At 41.9% G+C, this 18,027-nt stretch overlaps 6 protein-coding genes across 6 annotated transcripts; 3 read left to right on the forward strand and 3 right to left on the reverse strand.

Annotated features, from left to right (window-relative positions):
• Nucleotides 1-153: 153 nt before the first annotated feature.
• BCR41DRAFT_421160 (hypothetical protein) lies at nt 154-2,134 on the reverse strand. Its single transcript, XM_022029989.1, has 4 exons — nt 1,738-2,134; nt 1,564-1,649; nt 1,322-1,459; nt 154-1,207 (listed from the first exon to the last, which is right to left on the reverse strand). The coding sequence occupies exons 1-4, from the start codon at nt 2,095-2,097 to the stop codon at nt 202-204; spliced, it is 1,590 nt and encodes a 529-aa protein (XP_021882593.1). The 5' UTR covers nt 2,098-2,134; the 3' UTR covers nt 154-201.
• Nucleotides 2,135-2,528: 394 nt separating this feature from the next.
• BCR41DRAFT_380643 (hypothetical protein) lies at nt 2,529-4,018 on the reverse strand. The gene is made up of 3 exons (XM_022027270.1): nt 3,598-4,018; nt 2,999-3,475; nt 2,529-2,893 (listed from the first exon to the last, which is right to left on the reverse strand). The coding sequence occupies exons 1-3, from the start codon at nt 3,935-3,937 to the stop codon at nt 2,709-2,711; spliced, it is 1,002 nt and encodes a 333-aa protein (XP_021882594.1). The 5' UTR covers nt 3,938-4,018; the 3' UTR covers nt 2,529-2,708.
• A 133-nt stretch (nt 4,019-4,151) lies between these two features.
• BCR41DRAFT_385627 (hypothetical protein) lies at nt 4,152-9,455 on the forward strand. Its single transcript, XM_022027691.1, has 21 exons — nt 4,152-4,606; nt 4,712-4,800; nt 4,878-4,991; nt 5,076-5,200; nt 5,284-5,368; nt 5,455-5,618; nt 5,706-5,775; nt 5,866-6,077; nt 6,157-6,309; nt 6,408-6,560; nt 6,664-6,748; nt 6,825-6,974; nt 7,055-7,154; nt 7,251-7,510; nt 7,620-7,760; nt 7,838-7,919; nt 8,017-8,209; nt 8,295-8,420; nt 8,505-8,817; nt 8,912-9,083; nt 9,194-9,455. Exons 1-21 carry the CDS (start codon nt 4,267-4,269, stop codon nt 9,259-9,261), a joined length of 3,195 nt encoding a protein of 1,064 aa, XP_021882595.1. The 5' UTR covers nt 4,152-4,266; the 3' UTR covers nt 9,262-9,455.
• A 150-nt stretch (nt 9,456-9,605) lies between these two features.
• On the forward strand, nt 9,606-11,876 carry BCR41DRAFT_351187 (CTLH/CRA C-terminal to lish motif domain-domain-containing protein). The gene is made up of 4 exons (XM_022023759.1): nt 9,606-10,544; nt 10,666-11,046; nt 11,161-11,270; nt 11,423-11,876. The coding sequence occupies exons 1-4, from the start codon at nt 10,040-10,042 to the stop codon at nt 11,468-11,470; spliced, it is 1,044 nt and encodes a 347-aa protein (XP_021882596.1). The 5' UTR covers nt 9,606-10,039; the 3' UTR covers nt 11,471-11,876.
• A 192-nt stretch (nt 11,877-12,068) lies between these two features.
• On the forward strand, nt 12,069-14,540 carry BCR41DRAFT_385629 (hypothetical protein). Its single transcript, XM_022027692.1, has 4 exons — nt 12,069-12,206; nt 12,310-12,354; nt 12,455-12,520; nt 12,642-14,540. The coding sequence occupies exons 1-4, from the start codon at nt 12,141-12,143 to the stop codon at nt 14,403-14,405; spliced, it is 1,941 nt and encodes a 646-aa protein (XP_021882597.1). The 5' UTR covers nt 12,069-12,140; the 3' UTR covers nt 14,406-14,540.
• BCR41DRAFT_369734 (glycoside hydrolase superfamily) lies at nt 14,532-17,910 on the reverse strand (the record flags this gene model as incomplete). Its single annotated transcript, XM_022026481.1, has 6 exons — nt 14,532-16,263; nt 16,356-16,491; nt 16,588-16,805; nt 16,931-16,985; nt 17,123-17,175; nt 17,303-17,910. The coding sequence occupies 6 exons, from the start codon at nt 17,908-17,910 to the stop codon at nt 14,532-14,534; spliced, it is 2,802 nt and encodes a 933-aa protein (XP_021882598.1).
• Nucleotides 17,911-18,027: the final 117 nt, after the last annotated feature.

Here is an 18,027-nt window from a genome sequence, read left to right on the forward strand (position 1 = left end):
TGTTAAAGTTAATTGCAGTTATGGGTGGTTTTAAGATGAAGTTCTCGGGGCCACACTTTCTAATCGCTATTGTCACTTTCAAGGACGCTGTTCGCGAGAGAAAAAGCGTTCATATCGAAGGAGCAGGCATCAATAAAAAAATACGAGCTGAATGTATTATATAAATATATACTATATCTCCAACCAATCAGATGCGTAGACTTATTTAATTAACTTGTCCTTTTTCTTGACCGACAATCCAAAAATGTTGTCAATCTCTGTTGTCTTCGACTTCTTCTGGTTGATGATCGCTCCAAAGATATCTTCAATCTCTCTCTTGTTATTGCCCTTGCCCTTACTCTTCTCCTTCTGTACGGCCTTTCTTGGCAGTGGTGCGGATCCTTTCACAGACGGAGATGGCGGTGCGATCTTTGATTGATCGTGATCGAAAATGTCATCAAAATTACCAATAGAGCCTTTGCCGCTCTCAAGTCTAATGCGAGTACTCGGTTCAGGCGAAGATCGTATAGATGGAGATGTGGAAGAATTGGATTCAGTCCCGTTTCCACTATATTTCTTGCCTAGCTTTTTCTTTTCCTTGATTCCTTGCCTTTTTTGTTTCTCATCCTTGCTGAAAATTGTATCCAAATCCAGTTTCATTTTCTTTGGTTTTTCCATGCCTGCAAGAGAAGATGAGGCCATCTTTCCAAACACATTATCATTTTCCATGAAAAGGTCGGACCGTCGGTTGCCGTCACTGTTAAAGGATATATCATTGCCTTCCTCACAATTTGATTTATCTGAAGATGAGGAAGAGATCGTTCGTTGCTTCGAGATATGCAGTGTATGTGGCGCCAAAGGTGATTCTGAAGAAGGTAGAAAAGATGATCGCTGAATAACTTCGCCCAAATCCTGTGCCAATGTTGGTGATTCTTCATGTCGCTTACTTGAATGTATTGTTAATGGCAGGGAAAGTGCATCTGAGTCCTCAGAATGATAGCCCACAACAATACTTTGTAAAGACTCCGGGAGTTGCGCCTCAAAGTCAACAAGCTCTGAATGGCCTTTTTCGTTTGGGAATGATTTGATCCATTCACTTAGTAATTCGTAACAATCCATCAACTCACCAACCCATGCTTTTGATAAGAGAGACAGTCTGCTACACAGTCCAATTGCAACTAAGGCGAATGACATAAACTGTGTTTTCGACATGAGCTGGTAGCATGCTCTGGAGAGCGTCAAATAATAAAGAAAAAGATAGAAAATTAGTCTTTTTTTATCTAAGTAATAATTTCGCTGAAAGCGACAGTCATTTGAACACAGCATAAACGAATGTACGCACCCATATGTCTCATGAAGAGCTGTTTGTAATTTTTTGTGCAACAAAACTAGGCTGATTATGCGAGTCATTGTGAAAGCCACGGTTGACCGATAGGGAATGGAGTCCCATTGAAGGTTTGAAGCAGATACGGTTTTCAAGCTGTAGTAATATTGTTACGAAAAAAAAAAAAGGTACATCGGTTTATTGGGGCGCTTATTTGAATGACATAAATTAAAAGCTATAGAGGCACAATGGAGACCAACCTTTTCTCAGAATAAAACTTCTTTACAAGTTCATCAATAAGTCCGACCATATTGACTTCTTTGATGCGTGAAGTAAGGCGGCGACACTACGATATATTGTGAGCAGAAGCTGATGTGAGGGAAGGCGCTAACATGGCATCGATATTTATACATTTTGAAGTTTTAGGTAGATACCTCACATAGCCGTTGAAAATAGCCTGCCTGCCTATGTTGTGATTTGTTTTTATAGTGCATTCGCTCCAAAATAGCACACTCTTCCCAGAACTCTCGCCGATGTAGCCATTCTTGAAAGCCTAGTAGCTTTTCAAAATTGGTATTATGGTCCGCTGATCCCTGAAGTGCGGTTCGAGGCAAGAATGTCTTTTGTTTTGAGTTTGAACTCGGTGAAATGGACACATCACGTGGCGAAGATGCTGGAGTAGCAAATCGAAGTGCGACTTTGGAGACAACCTGCGGAGGTAGGGTTGTTGTAGGCGGCGGTGTGACCCAGCGTTGCTGGTAGAAAGGAATGTGCTGTTGATCAATTGTGGTCATGGTGAATAAAGAAGACTTTCTGAGATGTCACTTGCATTAGCAAATGGCCAAAAAAAAAAAAAAAAAAAATTTAATTGAAGTCACTGCCTAGAGACTTGGGCGAAGCATAACAATGCATTTTCCCATCCTCCGCTTTTCGCTTCGTGCGACAACTCATATCAGCAGAAAAGCCTACTATAGATTACATCCTTTCCCCCTACGCATAATATGAGACATGCATAGCGGTCTTAGGCCATACTATTGCGCTCTTGGAACAAATTGATGGAATTTTAATCATAAAGACGATCTCTCATCCATGAATGTCAGTCATGCACTAATATTAATAAGAGACTCTCACAGAAAGAGACTTGACGAAGTCAATGGAGACGGTGCTAGCGTTGCAAACCGATCATGACTTTAAAAAAAATAAAATAAAATAAAAAAAAGAAAGTGTACGGAACAATAATTAACAATTGGTTGCTCTACATGCCTAAGAAACTGAATAATTTTATATGAAGAACGCTATTTTACGAACAGGAGCGACTTAACAGTTAGTCAGTGTTCACTCCAACTTTCAGAATACTACTTTGAATAATATAAAATATGAATGCTAACTTGCTGGTTAATTCAGGCTATGTGCTCTTCCTCTGTATCAGCCGTCGCTGGGCAGCGTTCCGAGCTTCGTTTAGCAACTGGTCCTGCATTAATCGTGTGTCCAATGCCATCATGCTCATCTGTCGCTTAAGAAGCGCCATATTTGTCTCACTGCCTCTAAAAGCATCGAATGTACTCTGCAGCTGTCCAATTGATTCAGCATCTATCATGAGACTTGAGATATTTAATATGTCGCTTGAATAGAAATGTAATCTTAAGGTCATATATCTGCAGCCTGTAAAAAAAAAAAAAAAAAAAAAAAGCTTACTTGAAAGTGCGGTTAGCAGTTCTAGGCGGTCAATCAGAGCCTTCATGTTGTTCTTTTCTTGCTCTTTCGAAGGGACTAGAATTGGTCCGATCTGAGAGATCGCAATGAAAGTTGAAATGAAAGCTTGGTGAAGGATAGCGATCTGTTCAAAGGTAACACGGTGGGGTATAATATAGGACAGGGACGTGAGCGGTTTTGAACGGGTCACCATAGCTAGTTCCAATCCAGCCATCCCAAAGAGCACAACAAAGCGCCAATATCGTCCAAATTGTCCCTTTCCAATAAGACTCATCAGTACTAAGACAGCTCCAGTACTAAGATAGTATGTATAAAACGACGAGAGGCCACGTGTGATGTGATCCTTAATAGTCTTGCAAGTTGTGCAAGTGATAACGTCTGGTCCAAATCGATCGTATGCCGATTTGACTACTGGATCACTCAGGACCTCATGTGCCGCTCTGATGCGAATGAACGTATCTATGATGCGAAAATGGTATGGTTTTTTTTAAATAAAAAAAAAAAAAAAAAAAAAAAAAGTCAGTGAAATAATAGAAGAAAAAAAATCGCTTCAATGTTAAAATAAACAATATGATTATTACCTGCACCAGCCTGCCCGACTTTATCTGGATGGAATGTAAGGGATGCTTTCCTAAAACTTGTCTTGAGCTGCTTCTGAGAAAATGTATGAAAATTCAGATCAAGCAGATCATAGCAATTGGTCTGCGTAGCTCTGTCGACTTCAATTATTGTATATGCCAAGTAAGCGAGGACAACTGCACAGTAGATGCGGTTGTAGTGGCGACGGTATTTAGGTGTGTTGGGTGCTGGTTTGGCTCCAGAGTCAACGGGATACTTTAAGGAGTACCAGATGGATTGAAGTATGCCTGTTGCTATTGAAGGCAAAAATGCCCAACCGAATAGTCCTGTGTACGCCTCCATTGCCTTTTAGACGCTGAAATAATAAATACTGGCCTTGAGGGAGTCGTGTATTGTTGACTTTCCAATGAAGAATGAACGATGTTGTGTCAAAATAAAAATAAATAAATATCCTATCAGATGAATGGGTAGAGACAGAATGTGGTCACAGTCACATTTCTGGAGTAACACGTCTCCTGAATTTCTCAGGCCGTCAATGAACATGTAGGACAGCATCCGCTAAATGAAACATTTGGCTCCTGTAAATTTATACAGTTAGGCCAGGTTCCCAATTGCAACATAAACATTCAGTTCTTCATCCTTCTCAACGACATTCCATTTCATCCTTCGAGATGGCACTCCTTGGAAAAAAAGCAGATAAACAGTGGCGGTTTGTGGGCCAAGAGGTCACCCAACTCGAGGACTTGACAGAGGAGCATATTCGTGCAGTCTATGGCCTAAGCCCTACTACGAATAATAAACATGAGACCATGGGAAATGGCTCAAATGAAGCCAGCAATAAAAGCAGTAGCAACTCCAGATTTCCATACTGTGGCAACCATTATACTAACTTATCTTCTGGAAATACTCAAGCCAGTCGAGAAAAGTCAAACTCTTGTTCTGCTTCCCGATGCAAGGATGGAAATCCTCACTGTCTAAATTACATGGGACAGGCCCAATGGGAGAGTGATGGTATTGTGGATTATCACCAGATATATAGTGTACTACCTGGCTGTAATATTGCACTGACAATATCTGTAATAACACGTTTTTTTTTTTTTTTTTTTTTTTTTTCAGATGCATTTGAATCTTACTTTGCTAAGGTCGCTGTTCGGCAATGCCCTGAGCCCCTAAAGCGCCAAGAGGATACTCCTGCTGGGATGAAGGTAGCTACAATAGTTTAATATATCGGACTAAATTATTGGTAGATATTGGTCTAATCTGCATTCTTCACTGACATTAGAACCTCGGTGCTACGTGCTATGTGAATTCACTTCTTCAAGTATGGTTTCATGATCTGGCCTTTCGGGACGCAATATATCGATGCCGCTTCCAAACCAATATAGACAATTCTATGGTAAGATAAAACCATCTTTATTACTGTCAAATGAAAGACCATTATAACACGAACTCTTTTTTTACATCTTTGAAATCAACTCAGAACGCCCTGTATCAGCTTCAACTACTATTTGCGCATCTGAATTGCGGAACGAAGTCATATTACAATCCTCAATCACTTGTCACGAGTCTTAAGTTGGATACAGCTATGCAGCAGGATGCACAAGAGTAAGATTTCAATTAAGCTCTTCTCTTAGTCTGAACGAAACATGTCACATACCTACAAGCTCCACAACTCTGCATTTTGCTAGGTTCTGTAGCTTGTTTATGGCCCAGATAGACAATCAATTCAAAAAGCAAGCGGATGGGCAGCTGGGCAATTTTATCAATAATCAGGTAGAGACCTATTTCCGCATAAGAACTATAAAGAGCGTTTGAATATGAAGGCTACTCACCACTATCATTGATACTGCTCAACTTAGTTTCAAGGCCGCTACTCGTATCACACGCAATGCAAGAACTGTAAAAAAATATCCGTACGAGACTGCACTTTTTATGAATTGCTTCTTAACATCAAGGATAACTGCACTTTGTTGGATTGTCTTGAAGAGTTCATCGAGCCTGAAGAACTCTTAGGAGCAGATCAGTAAGTAACAGCCAGCTTAAAAAAGGTATTTGCACTCCCATGTCTGATCTATAACTTAGTCCTTCTTTTGTCTTTTTTAACTTCTAGATATTCGTGCTCAACCTGCGGTTCATTACAAGATGCAACTAGAAGAGTCAGGATTGATAAGCTGCCACCAGTATGTGGAAATATGATTAACTCATGTATAAAGTATTGGTGACTCTCGTCTCTTATACGCTAAAATACCCATTTTCAATCGCATATTTAGGTCTTAAATGTCCAGTTGATGCGCTTCGTCTATGATAGTGCTACATGGACAAAAAAGAAGTCCAAGGATACCATCCGCTTTCCCGAAACAATTGACTTTTCGGAACTACTGGGGACCAAAGAGAATGCCATTTATAATCTCACAGCAGTCCTCGTCCACAGTGGGCCAAGCGCCCATTCTGGTCATTTTTTGGCACATGTACTGAATAAAGAGTAAGCAACAATGCCAATAATGCTTAGTTATCAATGCCATATGAATTATTCTAAATCTCAACCCTTACTATATGTTTAGGAGCAACAAGTGGTTCGTTCTGAATGACGAAGAGGTAAGGCAGTTTCACGGAACTAAATTTGACCCTGAGAGCTATTCTGAGTCAGAGGCAAACCCCACTAGTAAGAAAACATCGGCCAGAAATAAAGGAACAAATGACCAGAAGAGCCAAAAGTAGGTAGCATAGAACTGGTTATTATCTCAAGCTCTCGTAGTGAATTGAGATTAACTTGACATGGCTCCCTTTTACTTTGATCCCATACGAACGGCAGCATTCTTTCCTCCCGCAACGCGTATATGCTGACCTATACCAGAAGTACAGCCAAGTGCCAGATCGAGCCATGTAAACCTCCAAGAGAGGCGCTTGACATCGTGTTGCGGGATAATACTGATCATGGAAATGAGATAAACAAATATGAGCAATAGTAAGCTGTTATTTCTGCTATATTTGTTGCTATTGTTGCATACCATAGATCATGAATAAACACGCTTATCCTTCAAAGTGCTATTACGGACTGGATCCACTAGTAAAGAAACGCTCAAATCAGAATTTGAAAAAGTGTGTGGTGAACGCAAGGCAATCTATAGCTGCTGGGATGTGAATAGTGACCAGGTAAATCCACAACCTCATGAAGCTTTCGGAATAAGGATTTTCGAAGAAGCATCTTAATCTTGCTTTTATTACATAGCAAGGCCAATGCTATATAGCCACAGAGGAACTTATAAAATTCATACAGCAGGAACGTAATACTTGCTTGAAGCTTGACAACAGCAGTATTATCTGTGAACATGGGAAATTGTGTCCAAAGGCCTTTACCAAGAGCAAGCGCATTAGCGAAGTACTACCTTTTTTTTAAAAAAATTCCATGAAAACTGAACTCGATTGTTTACTCAAGGCTCTAATTTTGCTAAAACTCAGGCTGCTAAAGAACTTTTAGTGAATAAGCATCAGGTTGAGATTGCTCCTATGCTGACTATACATGATTTTTGCGGCAATTGCATCAGAAATATTGTCCAAGGTAGGAGGATGTGGTAAATGCTGTATTTGCCTTCCAAAATGGTCTGCAGCTATTGACGCATAGATTAAATGTTCTCTTATTACTACTGGTGGTTAGACAAGCTCTATCGTATCGTACATCGTCGAGACGTCGATGAGTTCGAGAGGAAATCTAGGGGCATTAAAAGCCCAACGATTGCATGGGTATCCAAACTTTGGCTTGCAGAATGGCTAAAGGCAAGCCCACGGTTTCATCCATCGAATGGGACGGCTGCTGATGACCCTAACCCCATGGCTGATCCATATAAAGCTGATATTATCTGTCCTCATCGTCGCCTTACAGTGGACAAGTCAAAACGCAAATTGATTAATAAAGCGGTCAGTTGGAGCGACGTATATGTTGTATATTTTTCCTCCGCATGGCTGTGTGCGCGGCTTTTATATATTTTAACATTGGGCTTCGTGGTCTAATGATTGGTATTCATAGGCCTTAGATGTATTAGAACGTGTTTTTGGGGCATTAAACCTACCCTCCAGCGATGCTACCGAGTGCACAACATGCCTTGACAACTTTCAGCCTCATGTCGAGAACATAAAAGAAATGACGGCCAAGGCATCATTTGAGAAGGTATGTAAGAACCAAGTAGAGAGCTACAACTGTATCAATTAGAAACTATCCAATCCTCTTTTTTTTTTCATATATAGACTGAACTTTCTGAACTTATTATGCGGGGAGCACGTATACGGCAAATGGAGACAGGAAGGAACTATTATGCCGTCTCCACAAGTAAGGTTTGTGAATATGTCCTTGTCGAAGCGTGTTACAGCTACTCATAATTTAACCCGTTTTTCCTTTCCCTTAAAAAAAAAAAAAAAAAAAAAAGCTGGGTTTATCAAAAAATGGCTAGACTATATCAAAAAGCCTGCTATAAATTTGCAGCCAACTATGATTGATAACTCAAGCCTCTTGTGCGCACATGGCCAATTCATGTACGATCTTGAGAACTCTACTGATGCCGAAAATGAAGGTGATCTCTATGTGATAAATGAGGGAGAATGGATCTATCTTCAAACTATGTATGTCCTCTATAACTTACTTTTTGATCGTGGATAAGGACGAAAGACCTGAAACTGAACTTTCTTGGGTGAGACTTTTTTCTAGGTATGGTGGCGGTACACCAATTCTGATAAGGCAGATAGAAGCTATGGACAGTGATATGAAGCCAGAAACAACCTTACCCGTATTAAAAGTAGAACCTAGCGTTTGTTTGGCATGCAGGAATGAAAGGTATCAATTGAATTGCTAATGGCAATGTTTATAGTTTCTACGATGTGAACACTACCTAACATCGACTATACTCCCGACTTAAAGGATCCTAGACTTTACATCTACAACGCTATTGATTCGGCTACACTCTTCAGACGAGAACAGGTCTAAGGATAATCGCTCAGGCGCAGTGGCGCCACCAAGCCAAACCCTTGCTCCACCCTCTCTTCAAAGGGTGCCCTCGCCAACTGTCTTTTTGAATGATACACAGTCAAAAAGGAAAAATATGTTCAGCACAACGTCAAACCTTGGTATGGGGACACGAAGATCCAAGCGCTCTAAGGTCACCAAGAAGTCGTACAAAGAGATCAAACTGCAGGTCAGCAAGTGGGAAACTATAATGGAGCTGAAGCTGAAGGTACTATAAAGCCCGTTTTTACCTTTCCCCCTCCAAAAGAATAAATTAGTTTGATGAATTCACTCGCCAGTGTTCGTTTTTCCTTATTAAATAGATTATGCAAAAGACAAACATTGTGCCATTGTACCAAAAGCTCATGTATAATAATACAGAGCTTGATCAAAATGAGAGTACAATTGCAGAACAAGAAATTCTGCCGAATGCGGCCTTAGATCTTATACCGTTTGATCAGGGCATGGACGACCTTGATTTTGACAACTTTCAAGGTAATAAATCATGCCCATTTGACAGATGCGTAACTTACTACAAATTAATGGAACTGGATTCTAATCCACCCTGTCTCTTAACCTTAAATTGGAACGATCAACTACGCCAGACGTGGCTGCTACACCAGCGGATGCAGGTGGATTTGGAGGTACAGGACTGACAGAAGAATGGTTCTAAACACCTTTATCATTCATCCCAGCTGGGGCTTTCAAGACCAGTTGAGGCTGTGTTCACCCGTGCTTTTGTTTTGTTTGTAGTTGCCAATAATTCATCTTTATTTGCGGATGTATAAACATTCCTTGAGAAGATGATCGTAAGGAATAGAAATAGTAGATAGCAAGTGGGAAGGGCAGTATCACAAAAATATAAGGCGAAGCAATCGCCACCAAGTTTCTTTGTGTGACAAGGCTCGTGATCACAACTCATGGCAGTCAGAAGACTGAGGTGGGAACACATACATCGACTTGTATATATTTGCATTCCTGCATGCAGAACTTTGAGACCCATGGTATCCGTCTGATCTAAGCTCAAATGACTCTGATATTCCCTCTGCCTGTCGTCATTTATTTTCATTTTTGCCTCTTTGCCTACGTTCTGTTTGTTTTCTCTTCTTTAACCCGTGTCCCCTACTCGCAGTAGCGTGTTTTATTCTTTTGGGACCTATTCTTTCCTATCAGCCGCTGGCTGACTCGCAAGAACACTCTTCCTTATTCTCGCTGCATGCCGATGATATGTAAACAAAGACAGTAGAGAGAACACAACATTTTAAGCAGAAATAAAAGCGATCCCCTTTCCTTCCCCATACACTTTTTTACCTCTATTCTTTTCACATTTCAGTCTCAATTCTCATTTCGTCTACATTCTACATAACGGAAGCATCACTCCACTGTATTTGAATTAATTCATAAAAACCCCTCATCATTTGAAAACGTGTCCCACACAACACAAAAACGACATGGACTTGGATTCTGAACTGCATGACTCAAGCAAGATTGACACAACTATTCCACGGCAACTTGTTCTCGATTACCTCTTACACAACTGCTATGGCGAAACTGCTCGTGCGTTCATGAAGGATGACTTGGATGCGGCTAAAGTATCGGATGGTCGGAAAAATGGGAGTACTCGCAATGCGAGCAATGGAACTTGTAACATGAACCACTATTCATCCAGCAATGGAACTAATAGCTACCATAATGGAATCTCAACCGTGACCACGACAGGTCAATTTCAAGGTATTATGGCGCGGAATGCCTCCGATGATAGTCAGAACAAAGCAGGGGACGCCGCATCTCTTATGGAAACAGATAGAGAAGAATTAGACCAGGAAGGAGACTCGCCTATGGGTGAAAACCATCATAACAACACTGATGATAGTCTCAGTAATGGTACACTCACTGCTGACAAGGCATATGCATTGCATATCGACGAGCAACTCAAGAACTTGGAGACCCGCAAAGGTAAAGAAGACATTTCGTACTAATTAATGATGTTTGTGATTAACTTCTGGCAGACTAAAGGAGTACTTGGCTTTTCTTGTTTATCTCAATATCTCCTGACTTTCTAACTCTCTACAAACAGCCATTCGCTCCTTGATCTCACATGGAGATATCGGATCCGCTATGGAGCTATGCAACTCAGCCTTTCCACGCGTGCTATCAATTGATCCACATAGCCCTTACACTACACAGGCTTCAATTCAAATGAACTTCAAACTACAGTGCCAGAAATTCATTGAGCTTGTCAAGGCTGATCCAGGTCCAGATGCTTTGGACTTTGCAAAGAATGTTATTGATCAATTTACACAGTTGGACCCAGATGGCAAGGAAGGCTACATTAAACAGATGGAAGATGTATTTTCGGTGATAGCCTATGTCAATCCGGAGGAATCACCTAATGGCCACTTTCTGAAGCAAGAGGCACGAGACCAGCTTGCGGACACTTTAAACAGTGCAGTCCTTGGTAGGAAATTCATAACAATGACATTTATTGTTTACTTCGCTATGTAGTGTTACAGCCTCTGTTCAAAAAGATTGATGCCAACTTCTGCTTTTTTGCGTTAACTTGTTCGTTCAGGCTGCAATGGCATGTCATGTGAACCAGCATTGTTGACGATTGTAAAGCAGGCAACACTTGTGAGAGAGTGTCTCGCAGGAGATACATCAAAGACAAAACGAGGACTGAAGGTAACATTCATAACAGATAGTTTGATAGCATAGCTACAGCCAATAAGCAAATATTTCCTTCATTGTACAGTACCTCAGATAAGAAAACCAGTCAACTCTTTTTCTGATTTTTTTTTTTTTTTTTTTTTTTTTTTTTTGCTGTTTGCAAATAGGCACCACCAAGATGGCGCTTGTCGACATTTTTGGAAGAGTCAAGTTGAATAGTCAATAGCAATAGTAATGGTAGCAGCGACGATACAACTTTTACATATAGAAATGTAGCAGGAGTCAGCAGAGATGATAAAGGAAGTTGCTATGGGCAAAACGAAACCCGAATTCCTGATAATCGTCATCAACGTCAGGACACATTACCACTTTTGGATGATTCAGCATATACTGACGCTATCACTCAAACACGGTCTAGGCTTCGTTTCCAAATTTTATATGTGTTTGTTGCTGTTGCTATTGCCTTTTTAATATCCCATTGTTCTCTCTCAAAGTAGGAGGTTATTTTTTGACTGTTACACTGCTTACTCTTTATATGTTGTCTGTAGTTTGTTAGTTTTCTCTTTTTTTTAGCCCGTTGAGTCATTTTGAGTATGTCCAATAAATAATAACTTTCGCAGCTTTATAATTGTACCCCTTGTCACGCCATTAAAAAATGGGATTGGCGGGACATGGAGACATTAATTAGCGACACAACATTTTTGTGGTGGCTAAGTTCCAATTTGGAAGGATGCAAATCTTATTGGCTACGCCAATGTTAAATGACGTTTTAGACATGGGAGCACCTGTTCCATTACTTTCCATCTTTTTTATCCCTTTGACCATTGCTACACCCTTCGTAATAATTGCAAGCTTTCAATAATCAGAAGAAAAGAGCATAAAAAAATGCCACCTCGTTTTATTCCTCCTACCAGTCCGCGCTGCCCTCGATGCTCCAAGGCCGTCTACAGTGTATTTCACATTCATCTTTCCATTAGCACTACATCCTTCTAGACTTTTTAAACTAACTCTGTTGCTATCTCTGTATCTCTACCGATTTACCATATCCCTCCAGGCTGAGCAAGTCATCGGACCAATGGGTGCTGCATGGCACAAAGCGGTATGTGGAGAGCATCCTTTGACTGTTATTGTTGCTTATTTAGGCGATGACAAAATATTGACGCGATTTATTTTTCTTTCTTGATTCTTCATATCGAAAGTGCTTTACATGTCGAGAATGCAACCGCCGTCTGGATTCCAGCACGCTGGCTGAGCATGAAGGCGAGGTAAATATGGAATTAGTTATTAAAGAAAACTATGGAATACTAAAAAGATGTCATTACTGTTTGGAATGCTCTGCTATCTGTTTTAATTTTGCTTATAACCTATCATTACCAACGGTACTAGGCATATTGTAAGACATGCCACAAGAAGAAATGGGGCCCAACCGGCTATGGTTATGCTGCTGGAGTGTTAGTGCCAGAGGATCCTGAGAACCTATTCAAGCAAAGCATTGGACGTCCTATGAACAGCAGCGGTAGCATCAGCGATAGCAATAGTACAGGAGAGCTTGCTCGTAATAACACAGGCGGAAGCAGTAATGGTGCTTTTGGTGGCAGTAGCCCACAATTGACTCAGTCCAGGCTTGCGCAACACCAATACCAACAGCAGCACCAACCATATGAAGAGACAGAGGAGCAAAGACTTGAGCGATTGACCCCAGTGAATGCAACCCTCAAGAAGAAGAGCTCGCTAGATATGATTCGAGAGCAAGCAGAGGCCTCGCGTAAAGCGTACGATGAGGCCCATGCACAGCGCATTGCTCAAAGGTACGGTCAAGTCAATGTTAATTTGACTGGAGGCTCCAATGCAAGCACGGGGAGCAGAGGAGAGCGTGGTGGCTACAACAATAACAGCGGATATCTCTCTGGATCGGACACATCCTCTGCTTTTGGTTCAACTATTGCTACAACATCCTCCCCTGCGCCCTCACTCTCATCCATCTCCTCTGTTGCCTCGAGCCAGCCGATAACAAAGCCTCTGTTTTTGAACCAGAACATTCGTTCATCTTCTACTTCCTCCGTGTCAAACCAACAGGATTACCAGGATGCAGAATCCGAATTTGCAAGGAACCGACAGGCTCTTTCTTTCCAAACTGGGGCTCCACTGTCTTCATCTTCCCCCAATGTATCTTCAGGCCCCCCATCGCTTCCAAAAAGAAACCATGCACCAGCTAATTCTGAGCCGAGCCCACAGCCAGCATCTGAAGTTGACGAATCTTATCTGGAGTACGCACCCTTCCGTATTGTAGCCCGAAATGGCGACTCCAAAGCACCAGAACCGACTGTGGAAGATGATGAATGGGAGACAGAGGCTGCTAATAAGAAGTCTGAGCCGGCGCAGCCCATGTATCTATCTCAATATTTGAAACAGCAGCAGCAACAACAGCGACAACAGCAGCGCTTTCCGGAGCAAGAACAAGAAAACCAAGTTCACCACTCAACACCACCAACCTCAGTTTCTTCAGCATCTGCACGTTCAAACACTCTCACCAACGAGTCTGATCGGTTGAATTTGAGGGAACAGGAGCAACGCCAACATCAGCAAATACCATCGGCAGTCTCAGTGGATGAATGGGATGAGGAGCCTACTCCAAATGTACCTTCAAAGCCCCAGAACCTCAGCTACTCACCAGCGCACCATGCCTCTCCAGCTGCTACGCGTACTTGGACTCCAACAGCCAACACTTCATCAGCTTCATTGAATAACACAACGAGCAACTCCCAAACTCGGATAGCTCTCACGGAAGCTTTAACTCCAAAGAAAAGTTCTGCCAATTCCGGTACTTTTAGCACAACAGCACCTAAGACCAGTTACTACCGTACCGGCACCATTATGACGCCTAAAAGACAGACAGTGTTTGGTGGCGGAGGCGATATTTGCCCTCGTTGCCAAAAGACAGTTTACCATGCGGAATCAGCTCTTGCCCCTGGAGGAGCCAAATACCATAAGCTATGTCTGAGATGCGTTGAATGCTCCAAGAGTCTAGACTCTACCAATATGACCGATCGTCAAGGTGTACCATACTGCAAGACTTGCTATAGCAAAGCATTTGGTGCCAAAGGCTATGGTTACGGTAGTGGTGCGTCGATGCTCCATACTGAACTTTAACAAAATAAACAAACCAAACCAAACGTGACAACTTTTCTTTTTCGGTTAATAGCGGTAACAGAACGGCTTTTTCAGATTATCAGATAACAATATTAAAGCGAGCAAGCGACATTTTTAATTTATTTCTTAAACGAGATTAAACTTAGTTGATTTGGCTTCGGGTCGCATGGCATTCACGGTGAGGGTGAAAGATCCTCTTTCGACCTTCCTCTCTAAATCCCTTCCGTGATAGGTCAGAGTGTTCGGAGTGATCTTAAACTGAACTTCCATGCTCTGATATGGTTTGAGCATAACCTTTTGAAAATACTTTAAAAGGAATGCCTCAGGCATGATGTCACTACGGTAGTCTTGAGTGACATACCAAAAGATGGTCTCCTTGACGGGGTAGCTACTCTTATTATGGATATTGATCTTTGCAAAAATGAAAGGAGAAGTTGACTTGCCCATATTCGATGTCCTGTTGGTCTCATGGTGTCTATTGGATGGGTAGTTGTTTTGATGATATGGATCATTAATATCATTACTATTCACTATCGTGCTCGTTTTAAAGCCATTTTCTAGAGAGCTTTTTTGGGTTGCTGTTGAATTATGGCTGGATGCGTTCAGGTACATCACATTAGACGTTAGAATCAGATCGCTGTACTCGACTAAGGAGTAGGATATACCAGCACTAAATGGGAATAAAGGCTTGTAAGGATCTACTCCCATACGATAGTAGTTGGTAGTCATATCGCTAGATCCATTAGGATAGGTCATGGGTATCCTCCCAGATGGGTTCACAGCACCACTCAGGATCTCGGCAATTGGGTGTCCACCCCAAGGACCAGGTAGGTATGCCAAGACAATCGCATCGACCTTCTCCACCACATCCTGCAGCCCTCGTGGACGGCCCTCCACAAGAATCAATATAAGTTTAGTGCTTGTACCCTTGATCCGTTCACTAACTTTCCGTACCAAATCCAACTGTCCATTAGGCAGGTCCAAATCATTGATGTTACCGACAATCTCAGCGTATGGTCCTTCGCCAAGGCAAAGGATCACGCTATCAGCGCCCTGGATAGCGTCATCCAGTGGAGCACTGGCGGTACTGTTACTGATACTATTGCCATCAAAGTCAATGCTTTCTGCATAAGCGACATGACCTTCACCAAATTCTTTAATGAGGCCACTCAAGATGGTCTCGCCTCGACCTTGAAACCATTCATCAGTCTCTGCACCCTGCCACTTGATTGACCAGCCTCCCGAAAGAGCTCTCAGAGAGTTGGCCGCAGGACCTGTTATAGCGATTTTTTTTGTTTGATTCTTACGTAAAGGCAATGCACCCTTATTGTTCCTGAGCACTGTGATGCTTTCTCTAACCGCATCCTTGGCTGCATCAATATCCTGCTTACTCCCAACATAGCTTAACAACTTGGGGTCGCTGAATGGCTGATCGAATAGTCCTAAATCCTTCTTAAGTTGCAAGACCTTGGCTACTGAACTTACTAATCGTTCTCTGCCCAGTTTCCCTTCTTGAACCAATAAGCCTGCATTTTCAGAAAACGATTTAGATTCAGGGACCATGATCATGTTCATTGATGTTTGTTTGAGGCACTGGAGCGCTGCTTCCTTGAGAGATGGGACACTACGGTGCTCAGTGTATAATCGGTCGAGCTCCTGCCAATCAGTTACCAACATTCCTTCAAACTTCAACTGATTTCGAAGAAGTTCTGTCAAATAGAAATGTGATCCGACTACAGGTTGCCCATTTACGTCGATGTAGGTCTCCATTGCTGTCGCAACGCCTGCATTGACAGCAGCTCGGAACGGAGGTACGAAGTAGTCCATTAACAAATTGTCTGGAATCCACGCAGAAGCCCTAACGGGTGAAAGATTAGAACAAGACTATGCTTGAGTAACTATTGGCGAGGTATCTCATTCTGTATAAAAAAGAGAAGAAAAGGGCCATACTTGTCTTGGCCATTGCGAGATGCTGAGTAGCCGATAAAATGCTTCATGCATCCAGCAACGCGTGTGCGATCTTTTTTATAATTGCCTTGTAGACCCCGGATGATCGCAGCACCCATCGTTGAAGAGACATGAGGATCTAATTATAGGCATATAAAAAAAAGCATGTAGCTTTAGAAGATCTATGAAGGTAACAAAATACAACTATATTTTTGCAATTTTTGATAGTACAAACCTTCTCCAAAGGTCTCATACACGCGAGGCCATAGTTTATGGACAGCAATATCAAGAATGGGTGCAAACACCCATGGAATACCAGCAGCACGCGTGTCCTTTGCAGTAATCCGGCCAGCCTCATACGCAAGGGTCGTGTTGAATGTAGCTGCAAGGCCGATCTGTTGTGGAAATATAACAGCACCATCCACATAATTGGCGCCATGGACCGAATCCAATCTAACAAAAAATCACGGCAAAACCCTCCGGAACTGATTAGATCCGTGACTTAATATTTCCAAAAGAAAAAAGAAAGGAACACACCTTTTTTTCTTCCTAATCCTTTGCTCAACTCTACTCCATACCCATAAATCACAGGAATACCCTTGCCAGTGGATAAAGCAACCTTTTGAATATCATCTAACGATCATAAAGAAATATGCCCCTCCGATGATATATCGGAAGTGCGTTTCTAGCGTATGAGTGTAGATGTTGATGGCGCATTGAGTTAAAATATATACATATATATGACGACTAAATGTTTTAACAAACTTTACCGACTATCTTCGAAAATCGCTTAGGGGAATAGGAGATGTACTTTCCGCCATGGCTAGGGGTGTTCAACATATTGATACGTTAATGCAAGCGTTAAGGAAGAAATAGGGTATAAGATATCATACCAAAGTTTAAAAGAATAACCAGGGAGTGATGACAATGGGGATGGTATGCTTCATTACTTTGTAGGTGTATCAAGGAAACTTCCAACTCCCCACTCCCCAATCCAGTACTGGGCTTTGGCCACGTCCAGCTCTCCTTTACTATCGAGCAGCATCCCAATCTGAATCTGAGTCATCTGGCCTGCTAGTTCTTTGAGAGACATACTCTCAACTAGCTCACGAATATCAGGGTCAACTTCTGTTGTGGGCCTCAATGAGTCTTTCCCCTCCTGAGTCTTGCCAGAAGAGCAGCCTGAACTACTACAACCATCGCTATCATGGATCGGATAGCTGGCATCAGGGCTTCGGCCACCAAATGTATTTTGATCAACAATCTGATCAACATTGGATGTTTGCTGTGGATTAAAGCTTTGGTTCTGGTTCCAGTCTATACTTTTGTTGTACATTTGTTGATACTCCTCAATGGCAAAAATCAATCCAGGGCTCTTGACTGAACCCGAGGCTGCAACTCTGGACTCAGCCACTGCTCCCACTCTTTGGGCCACTAGGAAGTTAACAGACAAGAGGATAATCAGAAGTTTGATGTGGAGAGATTTCGAGCCTGCGCGAACGCAACGACCATCTGATACTACATGTTGGGAAGCTTTAGTACTGTGGTCGCCAATCATGCTTTTTTTTATTAAAAAAAAAAAAAAAAAAAAAAAAAAAAGGAATGGTAGAAAAGAGTGAATGAAGTGTGAATGCGATAAGAGCGGAAGAAAGAGTGGAGAGGAATGAGATGGTAT

The sequence above is a fragment of the Lobosporangium transversale genome, assembly GCF_002105155.1.
Source record: "Lobosporangium transversale strain NRRL 3116 chromosome Unknown BCR41scaffold_13, whole genome shotgun sequence".
In the NCBI taxonomy this organism is placed as follows: domain Eukaryota; kingdom Fungi; phylum Mortierellomycota; class Mortierellomycetes; order Mortierellales; family Mortierellaceae; genus Lobosporangium; species Lobosporangium transversale.

Excerpts from the sequence above, each read along its gene's own strand:
- BCR41DRAFT_385627 (XM_022027691.1), top strand. The coding sequence starts at position 4,267 with ATGGCACTCCTTGGAAAAAAAGCAGATAAACAGTGGCGGTTTGTGGGC. Across the intron at positions 6,078-6,156 it reads GCACATGTACTGAATAAAGA|GAGCAACAAGTGGTTCGTTC; the intron begins GTAAGCAACAAT and ends CTATATGTTTAG. Across the intron at positions 7,155-7,250 it reads CATCAGAAATATTGTCCAAG|ACAAGCTCTATCGTATCGTA; the intron begins GTAGGAGGATGT and ends ACTGGTGGTTAG.
- BCR41DRAFT_380643 (XM_022027270.1), bottom strand. The coding sequence starts at position 3,937 with ATGGAGGCGTACACAGGACTATTCGGTTGGGCATTTTTGCCTTCAATA. Across the intron at positions 3,476-3,597 it reads AGTCGGGCAGGCTGGTGCAG|ATACGTTCATTCGCATCAGA; the intron begins GTAATAATCATA and ends TTCGCATCATAG. Across the intron at positions 2,894-2,998 it reads ACTGCTAACCGCACTTTCAA|ATGCTGAATCAATTGGACAG; the intron begins GTAAGCTTTTTT and ends GTCTCATGATAG.
- BCR41DRAFT_421160 (XM_022029989.1), bottom strand. The coding sequence starts at position 2,097 with ATGACCACAATTGATCAACAGCACATTCCTTTCTACCAGCAACGCTGG. Across the intron at positions 1,650-1,737 it reads ATTTTCAACGGCTATGTGAG|TGTCGCCGCCTTACTTCACG; the intron begins GTATCTACCTAA and ends AATATATCGTAG. Across the intron at positions 1,460-1,563 it reads AAGTTTTATTCTGAGAAAAG|CTTGAAAACCGTATCTGCTT; the intron begins GTTGGTCTCCAT and ends ATATTACTACAG.
- BCR41DRAFT_351187 (XM_022023759.1), top strand. The coding sequence starts at position 10,040 with ATGGACTTGGATTCTGAACTGCATGACTCAAGCAAGATTGACACAACT. Across the intron at positions 11,047-11,160 it reads TTTAAACAGTGCAGTCCTTG|GCTGCAATGGCATGTCATGT; the intron begins GTAGGAAATTCA and ends TTGTTCGTTCAG. Across the intron at positions 11,271-11,422 it reads AGACAAAACGAGGACTGAAG|GCACCACCAAGATGGCGCTT; the intron begins GTAACATTCATA and ends GTTTGCAAATAG.
- BCR41DRAFT_385629 (XM_022027692.1), top strand. The coding sequence starts at position 12,141 with ATGCCACCTCGTTTTATTCCTCCTACCAGTCCGCGCTGCCCTCGATGC. Across the intron at positions 12,355-12,454 it reads GTGCTGCATGGCACAAAGCG|TGCTTTACATGTCGAGAATG; the intron begins GTATGTGGAGAG and ends TCATATCGAAAG. Across the intron at positions 12,521-12,641 it reads TGGCTGAGCATGAAGGCGAG|GCATATTGTAAGACATGCCA; the intron begins GTAAATATGGAA and ends CAACGGTACTAG.